This window comes from Diorhabda sublineata, chromosome 5, assembly GCF_026230105.1.
Source record: "Diorhabda sublineata isolate icDioSubl1.1 chromosome 5, icDioSubl1.1, whole genome shotgun sequence".
Lineage (NCBI taxonomy): Eukaryota > Metazoa > Arthropoda > Insecta > Coleoptera > Chrysomelidae > Diorhabda > Diorhabda sublineata.
This window is the reverse complement of record NC_079478.1, coordinates 32,267,551-32,288,648: the sequence shown is the minus strand read 5'-3', so window position 1 is coordinate 32,288,648 and position 21,098 is coordinate 32,267,551. Positions and strand designations below refer to the sequence as shown.

Sequence of the window (21,098 nt, the reverse complement as noted above, 5' to 3'; positions counted from 1 at the left end):
TTTCTCTCAATGTGCTAAAAAGTCTATGCAAAATCAACCAAGTACAATTTAGTGTTTGAAATTGATTCGTAAATCATATTTCTAGGCATCTAGGCATTTTATTTAGTAACCCTACACATTATGAAAAACTTTCAATCGAAAATTGGCATAGACGTTTAGATTAGAGTCAATCATCAGATGCTAAGATACCTCAGAATCAAATATGCCACCATTTTATTATGAAACATATTCAACTTACCAGATTATTTTATTTTTTCAAAACTGTGTTCAATGGAAAACACTTATTTCGAAAATTAAGACAGTTTACTCCTGACTAATATAAACGAAGATAACGAAAGTAGGCAGTATAAGGTAATGTTGGATTTTAATTGAGCATTTCACCCTTTTCACTTATTTCTCGCATCAAATATTAATTTCTTGTAATTTCTTGGAAAACGGTTGTGTTGAGTATTAAAAAATTGATATTAGATTTTCAGCAATTTAAGGACGGGACCGGAAATTAAAACACAATTGGTGCTTGGAATAGAGGAGTGGGTGTATTTAGACACTAGATCGATTGTTGAAGAGTTCTAATAAGAAAGGTGATATTATATAATGACTAATACATGATTTCGACCATAACATATAGTTGTCCAACATAGATAAATTAGATGAAAAGAGAATATTGCATACCATCGAACGTGAATTCAAGACTTATGGCTAAGAGAAATGGAAATGAATATTGAGGAAAAAGCTGTGATCTAATAAGAATAGGTCAGAAACTAATAAAAAGGCAAAAAAGTCAATAGTGTCGTGATTTTGGTTGGTTTGAATGGATATGGAAAGATCAAAAAGTTTGGAGTAGTGAATTAGTGGAATATGGATGAATTACTAGGGCCAGATCAAAGAGATCCTCAACTAACAGCAGCAGATGAAAGCAGCTTAAAGCAATAATGAACTCCGGCATCAGCTAGTAAATTTATGATATTAACGGGACGTGCAGGATATCTATGGTATCTATCTGAATAATGAATTCATTAAGTGTGGAAATGAAAAAAACAACGTCTTCAAGTGTAAAAGAAAACAATTATTTTAATCAATACAATGCATCGTATAACCAATCGATGGAAACTCTATTTCTAAATGCTTCACAATCCAGTGTAATTACCAGATTTGGCGTCTAGTGATGTGTAGTTTTTTGAAGATCTCAAAATTATGATAAGAAAAAGCTTGCTGCAGTTATGAAGCAATTACCGAAGATGGAGTCTATTTTGAAATTCAAGACAAATAGTTTTATAGAAAAGGATTTTAAGACAAAGTATTATACAAAACGTATTTGGCTCGGATTGAAGTTTTTTAGGAAGTTGAGAGTGAGTATATTGATGGTATTTTAGTGAGCTTGGAAATAATTTCGTAACTTCGGAAGATGAAAGCTATGAGCTATCAATGCAAAAAGTTTTATATATCCACATTAGTTTTGTTTGGTCATATTCAACCTGTCACAGCTTTTTGCTCACTTCCCTTCCTATCCAGTTTTCCTCCTTACTATCCTCCACACGATGTGTCTTCAGTTCGTCACCCCTACTGATGCAATATCCTGAATATTTTTGTTCCTAGCGTGTTTTAGGTAGAACTCTTAGCGGTTCTATGACTTGTTTGCACTCTGATATTCTGTTGCCTTCTATATCGGGCTATCTTCTTCTTCTTCTAGCACCCCTTCTTCTTTAGATCTTGTCACTATATCACTATTTCTAACTTCGTTCTTGATTTCGTGTTTCATCAATCTTCTTAGATATTCTCCATTGATCTCAACAGCTCCCAGTATCTTTCTTGAGATCTACCTCGAATATTCGAAGATCTTCTTTGTCCTTTCCCGACAGGCATATAGTTTTGACTACATATTTCATAACTGGTCTAATTTTTGTTCTTTGTATTCACAACTTTATATTTGTGCTCAGCTTTTAACTCCTAAGAAACTGCACATACCTCCAGCACACTCTGATTCATTCTACCAATTGCTTCTATTATAAGCGGTAAGCTTTGATGCAAAAATAATGTTGGCGGTTATTATTTTATGAAATTGTTCAAAATAATTTAACTATTTCTAGAAAATTCGGTTTAAAAAAATTTGAACTTGTTCGATTCAATCATCAATCAGTTGCCGACTTTTTCAGATATCTCCACAAAAGCCTAACGAGCTGATGTCAGGCGGCCTGGTGTCGCTTTATAAGGAAATAAGACAATATTAAGATAATTAAATGACTGTATATATAGAATAATTTTATTTTCTACTACTGCAACCAACTTAGTTCATATTATCCAGGATAATTTTGAATGGGTGGGTGCACAATTAAAATTAATGTTCCCCTTAAAATTTCTGGAATTGATTGAGGAACAAAAATTGTCTAGTATCAACTGAGAATACTTCACTGTCTACTTAGAAATTTCCGAAATATAAAAAATCATGAATCCAGTATAGAATCATACATTCAGAAGCAACTTTTCTGTAGAAATACTTCTCATATTTCCTTCCCCTCTTCACAAAAATATTCAAGCATATAAACATTGATTATTGCCGCTGTATATTCTCGGAAATCTCGTAACCTTCAGAAAAAGAAATATTAAATGAAAATTTTGCAATAAAACTATATTGTCTATGAAAACGTAAATCGTAATATATTCCAACAAACATTTTCATAAGAATCTCCAAAATTTGCGGTAAAATAAAATCTGAAAGATAGTTTTCAGTTCATGCTCTTGGCAAAAACCTTACATTACGTTCATACTCATACATAAAACATTAGATCCAGGATAAAAGGTTTTATTATCATAACCTACTATTAATAACATCGGACTTGAATAGAATTTTTGCTTTGCTCGTAGATATTAGGGAAAATAAGATCAAGAGTGAAATTGAAACATTTTATAGAAAATATGGATTTTATTCAAATAAAAGTAATTTATCGCATTGAGTCTTAGAACTTGAAGAAATTCACAGCTAGACGATTCATTGTAGATCAAATGATGAGATTACGAATGAAATACGAGGTTATCTGAAGGTGGAGGCTGTTTATTTAATGCAATCATTCTCATATTTTTCTAAAGATTTGAATTGTTTTACAACTTGGCTGCTGGATAGGTATTGTCATTGAGATTTCATCATCTTATATATAAATTCTCGTGTCACAAAGTTATTTATCATTTTATATGCATATTCAGTAGGCCAGAGAATCGGCTATTATCCATTTCTCATACTCCTAAGTGGTAAGACTTGTCCATCTCTAGCAGCATTTAAAAATACATACCACCCTATAATTTTATCCTACCATGATCAACCCTTATTTTTTATTTGCTAATTATAAACTTTAATTTCATAGGCAGGATTTTTGTTTTTATTTTGTCATAAAAAATTTATATTACTCTCAATTTTTCGTCCTTCTACGATCAACCACAATTTTTCCATCGTGATTCTTATCCCTTATTTTTTATTTTATCCACAGATCCTCAATAGGGCTGCAAGATGGCAATCGAATATAATATATTCTTATTCAGAGTTTATAATCTCAATTTACTTTAATTATGTTCTTTTTTTCTAAGCTAATAACTTCTCAACTATCAATCGATCAGTTATTCCCGCCAGGTGTCTACCGTTTCCATCTCTAATCCAGCAAACATCCTGGAGTAAGGATGAGAACGAAGCAGGTCTTACTCACTATACAGCTTTCGGCCATTTTTTTTTGTTTTATTTGTGTAGCAATTTTACTTTCATCGTAAATTGAGTATTAATTTCCAGTGCAATAATTATTTTTTTCCACGTCCGTTATAACATTCTTGTTTTTTTTATTCATTTGTATTCATAAAGAATGTAATTTCTGAATCGTTCAAAAAGCTTGAAAAAAAGTACCGTAGCGGTTCATTTTTTCACGTTTTTGCGTTAAAAAAGTGTCGTAACGTGTCATTTTTCAACGCAATTATAAAATTGTTTTATCAAAATAGTGGGCCGTGAACGCTTTCTTTCTGATGTCAATCCGTTTCTACGATAAACTGTCACACTTTTATTTCTTGATATTCGATCAAAAAAATGGTTTCCTCAGTGAAAATTTTAACGGGAATAACTAGTTTGACTTTAAATAACATTGTAAATATTCACGATTCTACCAACAATCCAATAAGTACTAATACAACCATAGACGATGTTATTTCTTTGAACTCCTCAAATGTTACCGATTCAAGTACCAATTTTTTTTGGTCTACGGACGTAGAAAAAGTTTTGCATGAAACTCGTGAGTAAAGTAATACTGTTTTCAACGTGTAGGGTGATTTGACCGCACGAGCGGCAACTCCTACATAAATTCCTGTATAAATAACAATTTACAGTTTATTAATTACAGAAAAGACAGTTTTTACTCACGTACACCATTATCGTACCAGTACATATTTTACTTAATATTTTTTATGAATAGTTTTAAGTCAAAACATAACCGTGTACATATTTAATAAATATTCGTGTTCAATGTACAGTCAGCAATGCCAACATGACGCAAAGGAACCAAATACAAATCTAGAGTCATGCAAGATGTGACAGCTCGAGGATCCGGTGAACAAATCCAACAAAACAATGCAGATGTGCATGTAAGCACGGCGCAGTTACGTGAATCATAATCGGAAGAGACTCGAGATGAACGAAATCAACAGAGACAATTAGAACGAAGAGAAACACGTAGATTCATAGTCAACAGACATAGAACAATTGTCCAACAACGCCAATTAGTTCAGGCGCTGGATGCAGTTGAGTATGCAAAATGTGAGGACCGGCAACTATGCTCAAATTCTTTTACCTGCTCGGCACGTTGCAGAACTTAAAGAAGAAAATCTAATTGAAAGAATAATAAAACAAAGAATAAGATGGATGTGGAGAGCTAGTGAAGACACAGTAGCTTTGCCGATACTCAAATGGGATCCCGGAGGTAGAAGAAGAAGGAGTAGTCCCAGATCAAAGTGGTTAAAAGCAGTAGAATAGAATCTGAGTAGAATGAGATCAGCAACAGAGTTGAATGAATAGACGTTGAAGATTGATCCACCCCACAAAAAGAATCTAGAACATTTGAAATTCATATTTGTAGGATGAAGGTCTCAAACTTTGAATGGTTATTATAAATATGAAAAATGTTTATGAATGTTAAGGATTTAAGCATTCATCAATTACTTATTCTGTGTTTGTTGGGTATAGCCTTTAAATTCCTCGCCATAAATAAAACTGGAATTTGCTAGTATTTTGTGATATATTTCAATTTATCAATTGAAGTTGAGACAAATAACATAGTGACCTGCCTTAGTAAAAGTAATATGTGCGAAGCATCTATAAATAATCGTTTCATATTTGTTTTTGATATTACGTGACATTTAAAGACCTGAAAGTAGCTATTTTCAATTAAATCAATCCAAGAAAAGCTACATTGGATTTAGTCAATAGCACGGAATAAGTTCAGAGAGTTGTTACAAATCAGTGATGACATCGAAAGAAAGAGATTTAGTTCGGCTGTACAATAAAATCCGGAGTTCCACGAGGTAGTATTCTTAGTCCCCTATTTAATTGAATATATCGAATATAGCGGATTTAGCTAGGTCGATATACACAACTATTGCAAAATTCGCAGAAAAGATAGCGTTCCTTGCACCCCATCAGAGTATCTACACATCTCCAATTGCACCTTAAGAAATAAACAAATTGGTTTAAGATATCAAACATTAACACAAAGGGACTGGAAAGTGTACATGTAAATTTCACTTAAAAGAAAGATTCTTGTTTAATGGTTTTGTTTAACAATCAATCTCTATTAACGAAGAATGAAGTCAAATATCTTGGAATCCATTTAAATCGAATGTAGAGAATAGAGAATCGACATATTTACGAAAAAAGTTAGGGTTCATTATTAGTACTATTGGTAAATTGGGACAGAATCTTGAATAAATCTGGTGATTTACAAAATTATATCAAAGCCATTATGTATTTATGGAAAACATCTGTGGGGAACAGCCATAATTCTAATTACAAATATTACAATATTTCCAGAATGAAATACGATGCACTATTTCCAGAAGTACTATGGTGGATCTCAAAATATTCAAATTCTATCTGTGGAAACCTAAGTTAGCCATTATAGTACAAAGTACAAAGTATGAAGCGTTTTAAATCGACAGAACGGACCTAATAATGTAGTTCAACTAACAAAAACCCTTTTATCTAGTAATTGTCGGATTTGAAATTAGATTTAAAAATGATGAGAAATTGACCTTTGGGTCTTTATCTAAATATTTTGAATCACAAGAGACTCAAAATCAAGTCAATTTAGCAACAAAAACAAATAGAAGAACTTAAGAAAATAAGAAACTAAACGAAGTTAGTTAGGTAGGTTAGTTAGGTTAGTTAGGTATAACCACCTTAAACAAATTGTTATTACAAAAAAATACTCAGAGAAAAAATGTTATGATACACTTATTATTCAACAGTTAAACGGATTGTGAAAAAAGGGAGAAGAAATATTACTCGAAAAAAATATTTGTACATGTTCCACGATTTTATTGAAAGACAAACTTTTTCACATTTTGTGTCCATCACCTTTTCAAAAAAGTATTATCTTTGCTAACTTTGTCAGAATTTTCAAGGTCAATTACGAGAATTGTTTGAGTATTTGAATAATTTGTCACAATTCTACGTCCCCATCAATCACAATAATTTCGATGTTTATTTCGTAACAGAAATAATGATTAATAGATTCTACAAATTCATATTCTATTTTCAAGAAGACTTTACAAAAAATTACTCATATATTCGCATTCAAAATATCATCGAGATATCAGTGATCCCTCTTTAATACTGTTATTTTTTGTTAGTCTTTAGTATGCAAGGGTCTCGTCAGAGAAAGCGTTGGGTTTGAATAAATGAAGTAATCGATCACAATTAAATGTGTAGAACACAATCCAATTTTTTCCAAATCAAAGCACAAATCTCCCGGTATAACGTGAATGGAATGTTAAATGAGAATATGTGTTGAATGGTAAATAATGTTTGTTGAATTTTGATGTTGGTTTGATTCATATTGAAAAAATCATTGTTTGCGTTCTGAAGAGTAAAAATAATAAATTTCAATCTCACATCAACATTTTGCATTATGAATTTGAAGGTAGGACTGATAGTTATAGTACAATAAAAATCATAGGGACATCTAGTAGTTTGAAAGAGAGAAGAAGACACTGAAGGAAATCAGAAACTCTTATTTGAAGTTGTAGAAACATTAAAAAGGAAAATCTGAACAATAAGAAATAAATAAAAAATAGAATGCAAAAGAACTGTAATTTCAAGATGACAGGGATCGAGAATAAGGAAATTATGAAAACCAACCACTGATACAAACAAAAGAAGTTAAACGAGCAGTTAAGAAACTAAAAAGAGGTAAAGCAGCGGGCTACGAAAATATTGCATCGGAAAATATACAAAATTTGGGAGAAAAGCATCTACAGCGAAGAAAACATTTCGAAAAATTGGGAAATATCCATCATTTTACCACTTTATAAGAATGTGGTAAACAGGCTACAAGGAAATATTTAAGAGAACAGACTGAGTGGAATTATCGACTAATTAGAGCAATCGCAAACCGGCTTTACGACAGGAAAAAATACACATGTATTAACATTGAGACAGTAATAGAGATATTAATGAAAACAAATCACAGACTATATCATGGCTTAATAGAAATTCAAAAAGCATTTGAGTCCGTCCGATGAAATTCAATAAAAAAAAGGTTAAGTCAGGGAGTACTGAGTTCTACGCTATCGATAATGGAAATTAATGAAGGAAAGGTAAGAAAGGAAAGATAGTAAAATTGAAGCGGATACAAATAAGATACAGAAATATGGAAATGGAATAAGAGTGATCAACGTATATCATGAATACACCAAATTACGACTCAATTATATTTCAAATCAATGGTTTTTAATAAAACCAACTCTTCAAATGAACACTTTTTTTTGTTGCCTTCGATATCAACGCAAATTTTTACGTTTTGAAGTGCCCAGATTACGAATATGAAAGTTCTCAAGTAGTCGTATAATTATGATTATCGAATATCCTATATTTTGCACAATTATCGGCTTTTTTTTTCAATTTCCAGTTATGATTAAACTTCTACGTAACTTTTTCGGGCAAACAACAGTTATTTGACAATATTTAAGTACTCACACGTGATCTGGATAATGAGTTGTTCATGGATTAATATTTTGTTTCAATTACTGAATGTTCATTCTAATATATTTGTCTTATCTTCTAAACTATAAGTTCGTCACGATTTATTTTGCTAAAAAAAAAAAAACAAAAAAAATTCGTAGAATTTGTCAAAAGAGACGGAATATTTACGTTTCTAAATGGACAAATTAGGTAAACCGTGGGTTCCTAATAGAGTTTGTGAATTCTGTGTTGAGTCTTTATGGTTATGGAAAAAAGGAGAATATTCTGGATTAGACTTTGGTATTCCTTTGATCTGTATGGAATCTACGGATCTGGTTGTTACTTTTACGTAGTAGATGTTAAAGGCTTTAATCGAACGTGGAGATACCGAGATTTACATACCACGAAATGTCTGATTATTCTACACAGTGAAAGTATACTTAAGCCTCAAAACTAATTCGCATGCTCTCAGAAACAACAATGTTGCCAAATTCACACAAATCGGGACCGTCTACCAGAGGAAATACATGGGAGGGTGAAATATATACGCCAAAATCATTTTCTCAAAATGAATTCAGTAATTTAATACGAATCAGAACAAATATTACAGAATCATTGAAAATTTTATGAATTGTGTGCATATTTAGTCTCAAAATCATTTCCATATCTACGGCAACAAATCCACTGTAGACCAGTGAAATTATTCCCGATATGTGCATTATTTAAGTTATTGGTGTTTGCTGAAATCCTGTATAAAAATTCTGTATTTGAGAAATCCTGAACTTCTCCAAGAGATCATCAACTACATATCTTGCAGATACTTGAGTAGATATAATAGGGCTCAAAAGATAGGGCGCATGGAAATCAAGGAAGTAAAGCAATCATTTGGCGAAAAAGTCAATATTGCAAAAGACATATTCTAGTCTGAAGAAAGTTACATTGTACAGAATCAAGTATTAGTACATTAAGAAAAAAAAATCAAATTGAGAGGTTGAATTAAGAAAATGATTCAATAATTTAACCATGACAATATTGGAAATTGTACATTTATTTCTAATTTTGATGATAACAATAGAGATTAGATTGCATTATCGTTTTTAACATAGTAGTTCCTATAATTAAAAAATTATAAAGTGGAATAATTTCTCTTAAAATGGTGGTTGCCACTTTTTACAATGTTGATCAATACTTCGAATTAATTATTGATTATTATGCTCATAATTAAAATTTCTATTTTTCCGTATCCTAAATGAAACATTTCTTTGGTTTTTGTATCAATGCAGATTAAATATTATGAACAACTCGTACAAAAGGAATTTATTGCACGTCGCGTGCATTAAAAACTTTTCGGATAACTAACTATTTAGTGTATTTGCTACCTAACTTTAGTTCTTTCTAAAGCGTTGAGGATCTAACTTATTACAAATAGATCTTCGATACAGTTTATTTTCTTTCTCGTGATATATTTTTCTTGCGGTTTTGTTGCCAAGAAAAAGTAATATTCCTGATAAAATCATATATTGATTAGAGATTCAGTCCAGATCTTATTCTACTCTACTTGTCGGATCATTTTATTTCTAAATTTCTAAAAACAAAAAAAATATGGAAGTGTACGACAAAAGTAAATGTTGCTGTTCGTAATATATAGAGTAATTTTACTTGGGGCTATTTAAATATTGGAACGATTTCTGTACTAACTTTGCATATGGAAGTCCCAGTTTTCATGAATAATCGATATACTTGAGAAGGTATTAATGAACATCGTTACAACATTTGTAGACACCATCTATATATTCGACAAACCACCCTCGAGATTTCATGAATGTAGCGTTCTAGGTTGCTCCCACATAAGAATTTATGTACAAAAGACAAATATTTACCGAGACCCTATATCTTACAGTAATACTCAATCTTCGGTCCTTCAAAGCAATAATCTCTTTATCAATAGGTGATAAAGGAATTCTATAGTGGTAGTATGTATGAATGTAAGAATGGCCTTGAAAATGGATAATGTGGTAACTCTACTCTATCCATATATATTATTTTAGATTGCGAGCGATCATAAATTTTTTCGTGTGTTTTATATACATAATGGTGCGATGAAATCTTGGACAACTCGGCGACTACAACTGGTCAACAGTGAAGTAATAAAAGCATCTGGTGATCATTCTATGAACCGTTCGCAAGTATTACGCTGAACTTAAAGGAGGGCGTGGACGACAAAGATCTTGTAGGGAAGCGATCGAAGTGAGCAATAACATTAACGCGGTTTTAGCCACCAAGGTCCTCGAGATCGAATGATAGCAGACGATTATATTTGAAAATCGCAAAATAAGACAGATTTCAACTCAGAATTTTGGTTTGGAAATATTCTTCGCAGAGATAGTTGCGTAAAATCCAGAAGTACCAAAAACATATAATGTCAATCGTAGAAAACTGGTGATCCTATGCTGTAAGTTCGTAATATCACGTCATTATAGACGATTTTTTCACTAGTACCCCGAAAACAACTAGTCAGAGTCAATAGTGGTTTTAACGTGATAATCCAAGACCCAAAAAAGATCGTGCGAACGAGTCGAAAGTGGTAAGAGCACCCATTTTCTCCTTTGATAGTCGCGGGAATGTCCATAGGTAGTATATTCAACCTAAAGATTATGAAACAATCATTTTTTCTCGAAATAGCTGATAAACATTTTGATCGAAATAGTTTCCAGAAATATTTTAGTGTTAATATAGTCATATAGTCGAAATAGTTAAGGTATTTTCACAAAAACCTGGAGTACTACTTAAGTTCAAAAAGCTGTTAATTATCTACAAGACCCGATTGGTTCATCTGGAGTATTGGTCGAATATCTTAAGCTCGGCTTCCAAGCATATTCTGAACATGCTCTACTCAATACATAAAAAAGCAATTCGACTCATAGGTGATGCAGAGTTGACTAGAAACTTGGAGAACTTAGAGCATAAAAATGTCGCTGACTTGACTCTGTTCCACAGGCGCTTCCACGGTAGATTCTCATCCAAGTTGTCCAACATAATTCCACTACGAGCAAGATCGACTCCACTAGAAGACGTGGCTCATGAGCACTGAGTTCGATTGCACACGTCCAGAAAGTGTTGAGAGTCTTTCTTTTGGGGGAGAATAAGCATATATAACAATGTATTTGTGCAAAAAATTTTAATGAGGAAATTATAGTGTTTATTTTATTTAGTTAGAACATCCATTTTAAATCAGTGTTTCAAGTTTGGAAAGAATTATGGATGTTCAAGTATATAAAAATTATCTTTCGAAATTGTGGATTCACTCAGGAACAAACAAACAACGATGCAAAGAGAAGAAAAGAATATAATATGTTACGAAACTCTGTTAGCTGGTTTTCACACATTGGATCTCTCTTTCTTTGGCGACCGTCACATATTATATTTATTTGAAAAGCTACAAAGCTGACAATGAAATTCCTCATTTAATATATTTTCACAATCGAATTACGCGAGTGAAATAAGCAGGAACATTAATAAATCTATATTTTAATTCGTGACATATGATTTGTTTTCAACTTTTGTGTATGCCATTCAATGTGAAACCAATTTTTTTTCAAATAACACAAAATCTATGGTTTGATGAAGTTGTATATTGGGGAAAGTTGTTAATATCTACACAGTAGACTGAACCGACTCCAATTTATGCTTTTGTTCGACAAAAAATTGTGGAACAAACGGAAAAATTTCAATTGTGTAAGTTGGAGTTTCGATATTAGTTTTGAAGTTCTCATTTATGCAAAAAAAACGTTTAACTAATATAATATGATTTTTATTTGACAAGTCCAATAATTTGATCCACATGTTAAATTTAAAAAATACATGCCATATCGAAATAAAATATGATTGTTGATTTTGATAGGAATCAAATGAATAGTTTAAACAAATTTCTATACATCTCATTATAATTCAGCCGTATGAAATATTCATATCAATTTATATTTATCCCAAATAATGCATTGTTCATATTGTATACATAATGTATATCAAATATTAATAATCTCATTTTTATTTATTAGAACATAGTAATGTAATTCGAAATTTCTGCTTTTTGATACTAATCACCGAATCTGTTATGGATGAGGCAGCGTGATTCGATTACAAAAAAATCGAATCATGATGTGACCAAGTTGGTATTAGTCACATGATTTCTCTAATCCGACACTGAACGCAAGCTTTGCTTGAATCCGGATATTAGAAATTGAGGATGTGGTGAGATAAGCTAAATAACGTAAATAAGGTGAAAGAAATCATGTGGAAACAATGCCAGAAAACAGAGGGGAATTATTTCGTATTGTTTCAATTGAATAATTATATCCACATTCTTTGTTACATATCTCTCATCAGAATTAATTAATTTTCAATTATACATAATACAACTCCATCATTCTGATATATTCTGTTCATTCTATTCCAAAAAATTTGTCCGAAGTGGAACTTGGACGATACTTCTTTTCATTTATAAAGTTCCAGATGTTACAGATAATGTTTTTTACAGCTGCTGATATTTTTCAAATTTCTGACGTAGCAACAATGTTAAGAGAAGATTTCCACTAATTCTATTTATGATATTCTTGTTTCTTCACTAGCTTTGTTCTTTATTTTTATGCTATTTAGGGATAGTGCATTTTTTCTTAGAATTTATATGCTGGCTTTCCTGATATCCACTTTTATATCAAATATCTCAAGAATTGTATTGAAGATAGTAATTTGTGAGGTTTATCAAGTTTTTCGTTTGTAAGTATGATAATATTATTGTACAATATCTCCTTCTTAATTGTTGCTACATCATAAGAATTCGCGATAGTTACGACATATTTTGTTCTTTATGAAGTGTTTTCAAAAGTATAGAACCTGGATTTGGTTGTCGTAACCAGCATATGCTGGTTTGAGGGACCGTTTTATCCTGTCCTTGGTGTTATGAATGAATTCTCCTGTGGTTCTTATCCTTGTCTAATTTTTCATATTGTTATGCAATTTCCTTCTTCACTCTATCCTTCGTAATATTAAGAGTTAAACCAAATGGTATCTCTAGCTCAATATCACAGTTCCCAGGTATGCTTTTTTTTCACGTTTTATCGTGTCCAGCAATTCACGTTCTCTTCCTATTTTCCTCAGAATTTCTTCGTTGTTTATTTTGACTCAAAACTTTTCGGTAGATCCACATCTCAAATGCCTCCAATCTGTTCATGGTGTTAGGTTCAGTGTCCAGCCTTCCATAGCGTATAATAGCACAGACCATACGTAGCATTCTGAGGTTGATGTCGAGGTCAGAGTTCGTAAAGAGGTTTATGAATTTTCATGAATGAGCTCCTTGCTTTTTCAATCCGGCACTTGATCTCCACGTCAAATGATCAGGCTTCACATAACCAAGTACTCAGATACTTCACCTTTGTTACCCGTTAAATATCTTCACTATTGTATGGTAGTTTTACATTCTGTCTTTTTATGTTGATATTGATTCCCATATGCTGACTGCGTGTTCCAGCTATGTTCAGGAGCCTTTGGAGGTCATACATGCTATCTTCTATCAAGACTGTGTCATCGACATATCGTATCTTGTTGATCCATATACCATTTATTTTGATACTTAATTGTTAACCCTCGAAGGCTTCTTGAGATATGTTTTTCGATTGAACCTAATACCTTTAAGGATTTTCTCGGCATTTAAAAGTTTGTTTTCAACTCCAACTGCAGCTAATCCCAGAAAAGCTCTTGGCTTAGACGAAATAACTTCAATAATGATAAAGAAGTTACCAAGTTACTTATCACCTACATATTTTATGATATTTTAAGTCTCCATTACTGTCCAAAACTGCAGAAAAATTCAATGATCCCAAAACAGTGCAAAGACCCAAACACTACCATTTCATATCATCCAATATGCTTACTTTCAATACTGTTGAGGGTCCTTGAAAGATTATGACTACAAAGAATAATCTCAGACCCAAACACCGGGAAATGGATACTTGTACATCAGATTAGAGTCAGTAAGAATCATTTAATTATACAACAAATCCACAGGATAGGTGACACAATAAATCAAGCACGAGAAGGAAAAAATAGTATAAAATAGTATAATATCAAACACTTCCAATCACATACTTCAATAAAAATTGATGAAAGAATTTTCGATTGTCATCCAATAGAAGCATGGAAAATCTACCAGCAAATAATGAAACCATTATGGGCACCTTCGCCGACGACACAGTCGCAATTAGCAAGCAACGAAAATCCAGCTGCAACTTTCAGGATTTTTCAGACACATTTAAATGACATCCAAATGTGGTTGAGCAAATCAAGTCAAATCAATCAAAAATCAAGTTAAAGACGTCCTGTTCATATAAACAATGTATAAATACCACAAGCTACTAGCACGAAATACTTAGGATTCCACCAAGACACAAGGCTCACACGGAAGGCCATATTATTAAAAAACACAAACAAATCGACCTAAAAGTGAAAGTTTTTTACTGAAATTGGTAGTAAATCCAAACAGTTAAAGACAAACGCATACTCTACAAAACCACAAAACGACAAGCTTGCCTGGATGTATGGTATCCTACTCTAGGATTGTGCAAATAAATCAAATATACCCATCATACAGAGAAGCCAGTCCATACGATAGGTGATGCACTATGGTATGTGAAAACACGTTTCTACATCTACTTATAGAACCACAAGATGGTAGAAGCTAAAAAGAAATTGGCCTAGCAGACCTATAAATCAGGTGAAGAGGACTTGACCGCTGGAGAAAACGTCTCCACGCCATAGTACAGCTTATATATTCTGAAGCCATCTCATAAGCTTAAAAACCTGTAAATGTTCTGTATACTACAAAAGTAATAGAATTATCTAATCAGCTTCTATTGTTGATCTAATTAACGAGATTCATAACGTACCGGCAACAACAACCTGGAAAATACAAGGATCTTTCTGTCTACCAATTTCATTTTCTCCATAACACAACAAAGTTCCGTAGTCAAGATCAGTTGCAGGTGTATAATTCAGCCTGGAAGATGTCACTTCACTGGTAAATTTCTCGGGAGACACGTCGCTCTGATCTCCACTGTTATTGAAGGTCCAATGGAAAGCTACGACGGGAGGATGGGCATCTACGCTACATCGCAAAATAACCGTTTCTTGTTTTAGTGCTCCATAAAGTTCCTCTCGATCTTGAACACAAATCGGAGCATCTGAAACAAATAGCACTTCAAAAATATGGATATTTCACTTATTTTGAAGTTATCAGTTTTTAGTTAAGATACATTGGGAACACAAAATAGCAAAATTTTCTTTCTGGCTTGTATAACAATAGACAAATAAATAAGGAGTTTTGTTTTTAGGTCCCTACAATACAAGTGAAAATAGTAATGTGTAAATATTGTTGGTAGCCTTATAAACATTTCTTTTTTGCGCCAGTAATTTTATGTTAGAATGATAAATATATGCAGTAAGATATAGGATATAGATGTCTTTTCCTCGCGCTTTTCTACCTCCTCATAACAGGACCGAACCTTCTGAATTTCCTTACGGATTGTTTGTCCCATCTGGAGTAAATTTCTTGGAGTATGTAGCTCATCCTTTCCATTGAAAAATAATCATGGGAGTTAAAATAGTATTCCAGCATGGACAGTTGGTATCGTTCTTTGACAGGATTTCTCTTCCAGGAAAAATGATCACTTTGCAGTATTTGCGCTTGAAGATTGAATCTAGCGAAATAAACGATAAAGAGAAGTGACCATAGGTATATTAGTATTCTAGGAAAATGTGAATACTGCGCATACTATTACTTTTGAACAGTGCAGTGGTCTTTGGTGTTACTCCTAAAAGTTTACAGAGGATCACCACATTTTTGCTTAGCATCAATTCGCCTAGTGCTAAGTAATGGGAGGAGGAAAAGCCTTAACGTTTAATGGCTGTAGTTGAGTTCCATGTGGACGAAATTCAAATAATTGATCAGTATCGAATACCTAGAATTACGCGTTAAGCGGTACACAGAATGAATGCGCTCTAGACGTTCATAAATGTCAAAGGTACACCTCGAATTAAGAGCTGCACAGGTTCGTTAATAAAAATGATCTTAGAAGTGCATGTATATGTCGAATTATAATTATTAAATTACCATGAGCAACTACCATACTTGGAAAGTGTGTTTTCGGAAAAGCTGTGATCTTCGTCTTCTTTTTGGTGCTATTACAATCAGATTGATTAAACCAGTATGTGATTAACCGTGCTGAAGGTACCTCAGTTATGTTGTTAAGATGATAATGGACCCGATATAGACTACGAACTATAACTGTACGTTGCCTTGATTTTCAATGTATGCAAATGTTCTTAGTTCTTCTTGTGAATTCTTCGCTGTTTAAATTCAAATTTATTAAAATTCCATTCTCGTTTTTATTAGTATAGTATCTTGTTACTACCATTGTAAAAGTTTTGTTCACGATTTATTTAGATTTATAGTTGTGTGGGAGTGTACAGAGTTTTTTCATCAATTAATAATATACAAGCTTTACCAACCAGCCTTCTAAGAAATTGTAGGTAGCAAGATATTTTGAAAGTTATGAGATGAAGTTTTATTTAATTAATTCTAGTACGATCTAGCACTGTCTTGATATTTAATTTAGCTTTGTATTATTTATTAATTAGGAAGCATCAGAATTGAAATTATTAAAATATTTATATACCGTGTCAAAGATTCATGAAACAAATCATTATGTTGTATGGGATTTATAGCATGATTCATCTCATTTAGAGTTTTTTTTTTATACAAATAATCTCTTTTGTAGATATAACCAAAAAAGTTTTCACGATTAAAAAATGTGGAATCAGCAGAATACTGTTGTAATGAAATATAAATCAAACAGATCCGGTGTTCGGTGTAAAAAACCTTTTGAAATTCATAATACGAAATTATTGATTAAAACACTGATAAGTAATAAAACATTCTGAATAAAACATTAACGAACCTAGTGATGAGTTTTAAAATATATGATGTAGCTTAATAAGCCTAAAAATAGTAGGATGCACTTTGACTATATTATTCACATTCATTGTCACAGCAATTTGATAAATTTGTTCTTAATAAAATATTGATGATTTAGCAAAAAATATTAGTTCAGAAAATTTAACTATTGGTACGTGTTTATCAATTGTAAGCAAATAAACGATCATCTGCTTACCTATATATATTATATATTTATCGGGTTATGAATAATTGTTCTTATAGAAAAGAACAACAAATCGGAGGCAAATTTTCAAAAGTGCAGATTAGAGGATTGTGAAATTCAACTCGTAAACTTTAGAGCTAGAAGATTTGCTTCTTAATTCCGTTATTCGCGATATTCGCAAATGACCTTCAGAAACTCTTTTGAATGCGATGCCTAATGTGTCTGTGGACAAAACAGTGTAGCCGTAGCCCTCGTTTGTATAGAGACTGTATTTTGTTTTTTAGAAAAAGTGGAGTAATGGATTGTTGTAAAATTTCACTTATAACATGGAAAAACTGAACTGAAACCAGTATAGCAATGAATGTTCGTCGCGTCCACGTGATTTTGAGTGGTTAAGGCATTTTCAAGATGGTACGGATGAAATTATTGCAAAAGTCGTTTATCTTGTTCGATGTGACCGACGGCTAAGTACTCGTGCTTTTACTTGATCTATAGAAATTGATAAATAATGTGACACATGCGAAAAATGGATGCAAACCTGTGTCTCAGTTCGCATTTCCCCTTAAGAGGTAATAAAATGAAACAGCTAGTCTCAGATAAGCCACATTATTCGCCAGATCCTGCATCGTGTGACTTCTATCTCTTTCCTTAAGTCAAATATGCGTTGATAGTAACAATATTTGAGTCTTTCGAAGCAGTGGAAGAGAAAGCAGCGCACGTCTTGAAGAAAATGACAGGAAAAGACTTCGCATTTTGAAAATTCAGATAAATAGTAGGGTTGGTGTATTTTGAAGGTGACAGTTTATGTCGAAAGAGAATGTTCTATATAACCAGACTCGTTATTCAATAACACACCTCGTTATTGCCGATTTGGAAATTGCAAGAATTTCACTTTTTATTTGGCCAAAATTATCTATTCATCTGTTCTGTACTTTTACCTTTTTGGCTGTAAGGCCAATAGATGGCACAATGTCGAACATGCAATTTTCTTCAGCAAATACTCTTAAGGACTTGAGGTTTCTGACTGCTTAAGAAAAAATTTGGCAGTAAAATATGATAAGCCACCCCACAATGATCATGTGAAAAGTCATGATGATTTATACATGCCCAGTTTCTGTGAAAAAAGTATGCAACTGCATTATTTTCAAGAAAAATCCATAGATAAAATGCAAATTTAGTAATTTTTTTAAGGTTAGGTAGGCTTATGTTAGGTTAAGTTAGATTAGTTTAGGTTAGGTTAGGTGAGATTAGGTTAGGTTGTGTTAGAGACTGAAATAATGGTTAAAATATTTTAATTGGACTTAAATCTATAACTTACATTCGAAAATCTTTTTTGATTTCTTCTATTAATGAAATGAATGGGTCTATTTTTAGTTCAGATTTACGACATTTTGTCGTCATGTATTTTCTATGAATATGTCCTCCAAATCTTCTCCAAGTTACATGCCTATCGCGGAAGAATCCTCTCAGATGTCTCCAGCTGGCCTCAATTCTTTTGGTATGAAGAAACAAATCTTTCTATGTTATTGACCCATTCATCAGTGTAGCCTTCATTGTTGATGCATCAATAGGCTAACCAGTCATCTGTATGAATTGAATTATTCTTCCTGGAGCGACGTGCTTATGATTAGAGGAATCAAAACTTCAGAAGTTCTTTCATCGTTTGATTTTTGATTTACGGTATCTCCGGAAGTAAACGTTTCCGCATAACATAGATATGATTGTTATGGGATGGCTTATCATACTCTTACCATAAATTTCATAGTTGTAATTAAATTACTGTGAGCTATTTCATATTTTTGTCGTAGAGTAATTCGTAGCAAGTTATTATTAATATCGGATGCGTTTTGAACAATACCTGGAAGTATTTTGTTCGAGTTACTATGGAAAATAAGAGCATTGGGAAAATGCTGTATTAATTTGACGTGTTACGATTCATTATCATAATAACAATGATAAATTATGTTTCACTTATATGTGTGAGATAGTGATATTTTTCATAGGAACTGTAGAAAATATCTTTTTTCTCTCTCCTGGATGAAAAGTTCGCTTTTCGTCCCTGGTATGCGGGACAAAAGCAACCTATTCTCTCCCGGGGAGAACTTTCTTTCGCTCCCGGTATCGTAGCAACGACTTGATCATCGAAATGTTTACTCTCGATTACAGTATGCTTCACAAGACATTTAGTATTTATTTATAATACGTCAAGAACGAATGTTCCATCCGGGCGACAGAAAAAAAAGTATACGTACCACGGGAGACAAGTAGGGCATTCTGACCCGAAGGCTGGGGTGACAAAATTCACGCGCGAAGATGGCCTACTTTTCTCCATAGGTGCATAATGTACTGTTTTCACGAACTGGACAGGACTAAAATTTTATTATATTTTCTCACAAAGTCAACATAAGAATGGAATGGAAGTTCTGGGAAATTTTATTCCATTCTATTTCTGTTCATAATCTTTGCTAGCGACATATTCACTAAATTGAAAAGTTGTACAAGTTGTGAATCCCTTCCGCGAACTCCAGAGATAGAGGAATGGGATTGGAGGCTGTACTATTTACCAGAAGTCGAAGTACAAGTTTCCGCTTTGATTTTTAAATCTAAAATTCTTGGTGTTTGAATTTTGGTTATGCGTAAGTTTTGAGCTCTCTACCATATTCGATAATTCTTCACTGTTTGTATAAGCAAAAGTATATTTACGCTGCGAAATAGTTTGAAACATTTCCTTTAATTAACATGAATTACGTACGTATAAGATTTGGTTGTTGTCTTAAAAATAATGAAAGCTTGAATATTCATGCCTTAGTTGTAATGTTTTCCGTTCAAATATAACATATATGAGAGAAAAGTAATGAGACTATCAAAATGAGAGGGATTTAGCAACGTTGTGCCAACCGATCTGTTAATTTATACCTTCTACTTCTTATATCTAGCTCCAGCATTACATAACACATCATGTGTGATGTTTTTTTCCTCTATTTCATAGAAACGGAGGATTGGAAATCAGAGTGAAGTTTTGTGTTCAACAGGATGAATTCGCTAATGTGACATAAATCATTTGCAGATGGTCAAGAAGTTCAATTGTGCTCAGACGGTTGGTTAATAGTAAGGTGGTGAATGTGGTGTTCAAATCAAACATTAATGTCACTTTTATAAAGTGTGGAGTGCTGTTTAAGACATTTTCAAACTTTATTTTGTAACCAATAGATATGAGTTTGATTCCCAGTCTGATAATGGTCTAAAAGATTCTTCCTGAATTTCATTAATAACTTGGAAATTACAGTCTGCGGTAAGTGAGATTGGTCTCTAGGTGGGTCTTTTATGTAGGTGACTGAAGTATAAATTCGGTACGTATCTCTAGGATAGCACAACTACGGAAGCTTCTAGCACGTAACTAAAAGATCTTGGTTGGATTCGTATTTTGAGGAGTCCCAATTATTTTTCCGTTACTAAAAATTACTCTCTAAGTGAGTCTTCCTTCTCCTTTATTCTTCATTCCTCCACTTACCTAGCTTGCTGAAAAAGGTGATATCGAAATTCAGTACTCGATAGCGGTCATTATATTTTTTTACTAGTTTTAATCCGGAGCACAAAGATGTCATAGAAAGTATGCCATGCTACTATGATAAGGGTGATTCGGTAGTCGTAGTAATTTCATTCTAATGCCAAGAATTAGTTTT

At 32.7% G+C, this 21,098-nt stretch overlaps 1 protein-coding gene across 2 annotated transcripts in view; it reads right to left on the bottom strand.

Annotated features, from left to right (window-relative positions):
- The window catches only part of LOC130444303 (nephrin), a 539,064-nt gene that overhangs the window by 44,334 nt on the left and 473,632 nt on the right, over positions 1-21,098 (bottom strand). For both annotated transcript variants that reach the window (XM_056779378.1, XM_056779379.1), the window contains one exon: positions 15,145-15,438. In XM_056779378.1, the coding sequence (XP_056635356.1) occupies positions 15,145-15,438 (294 nt within the window). The remainder of the gene's footprint in view (positions 1-15,144; positions 15,439-21,098) is intronic.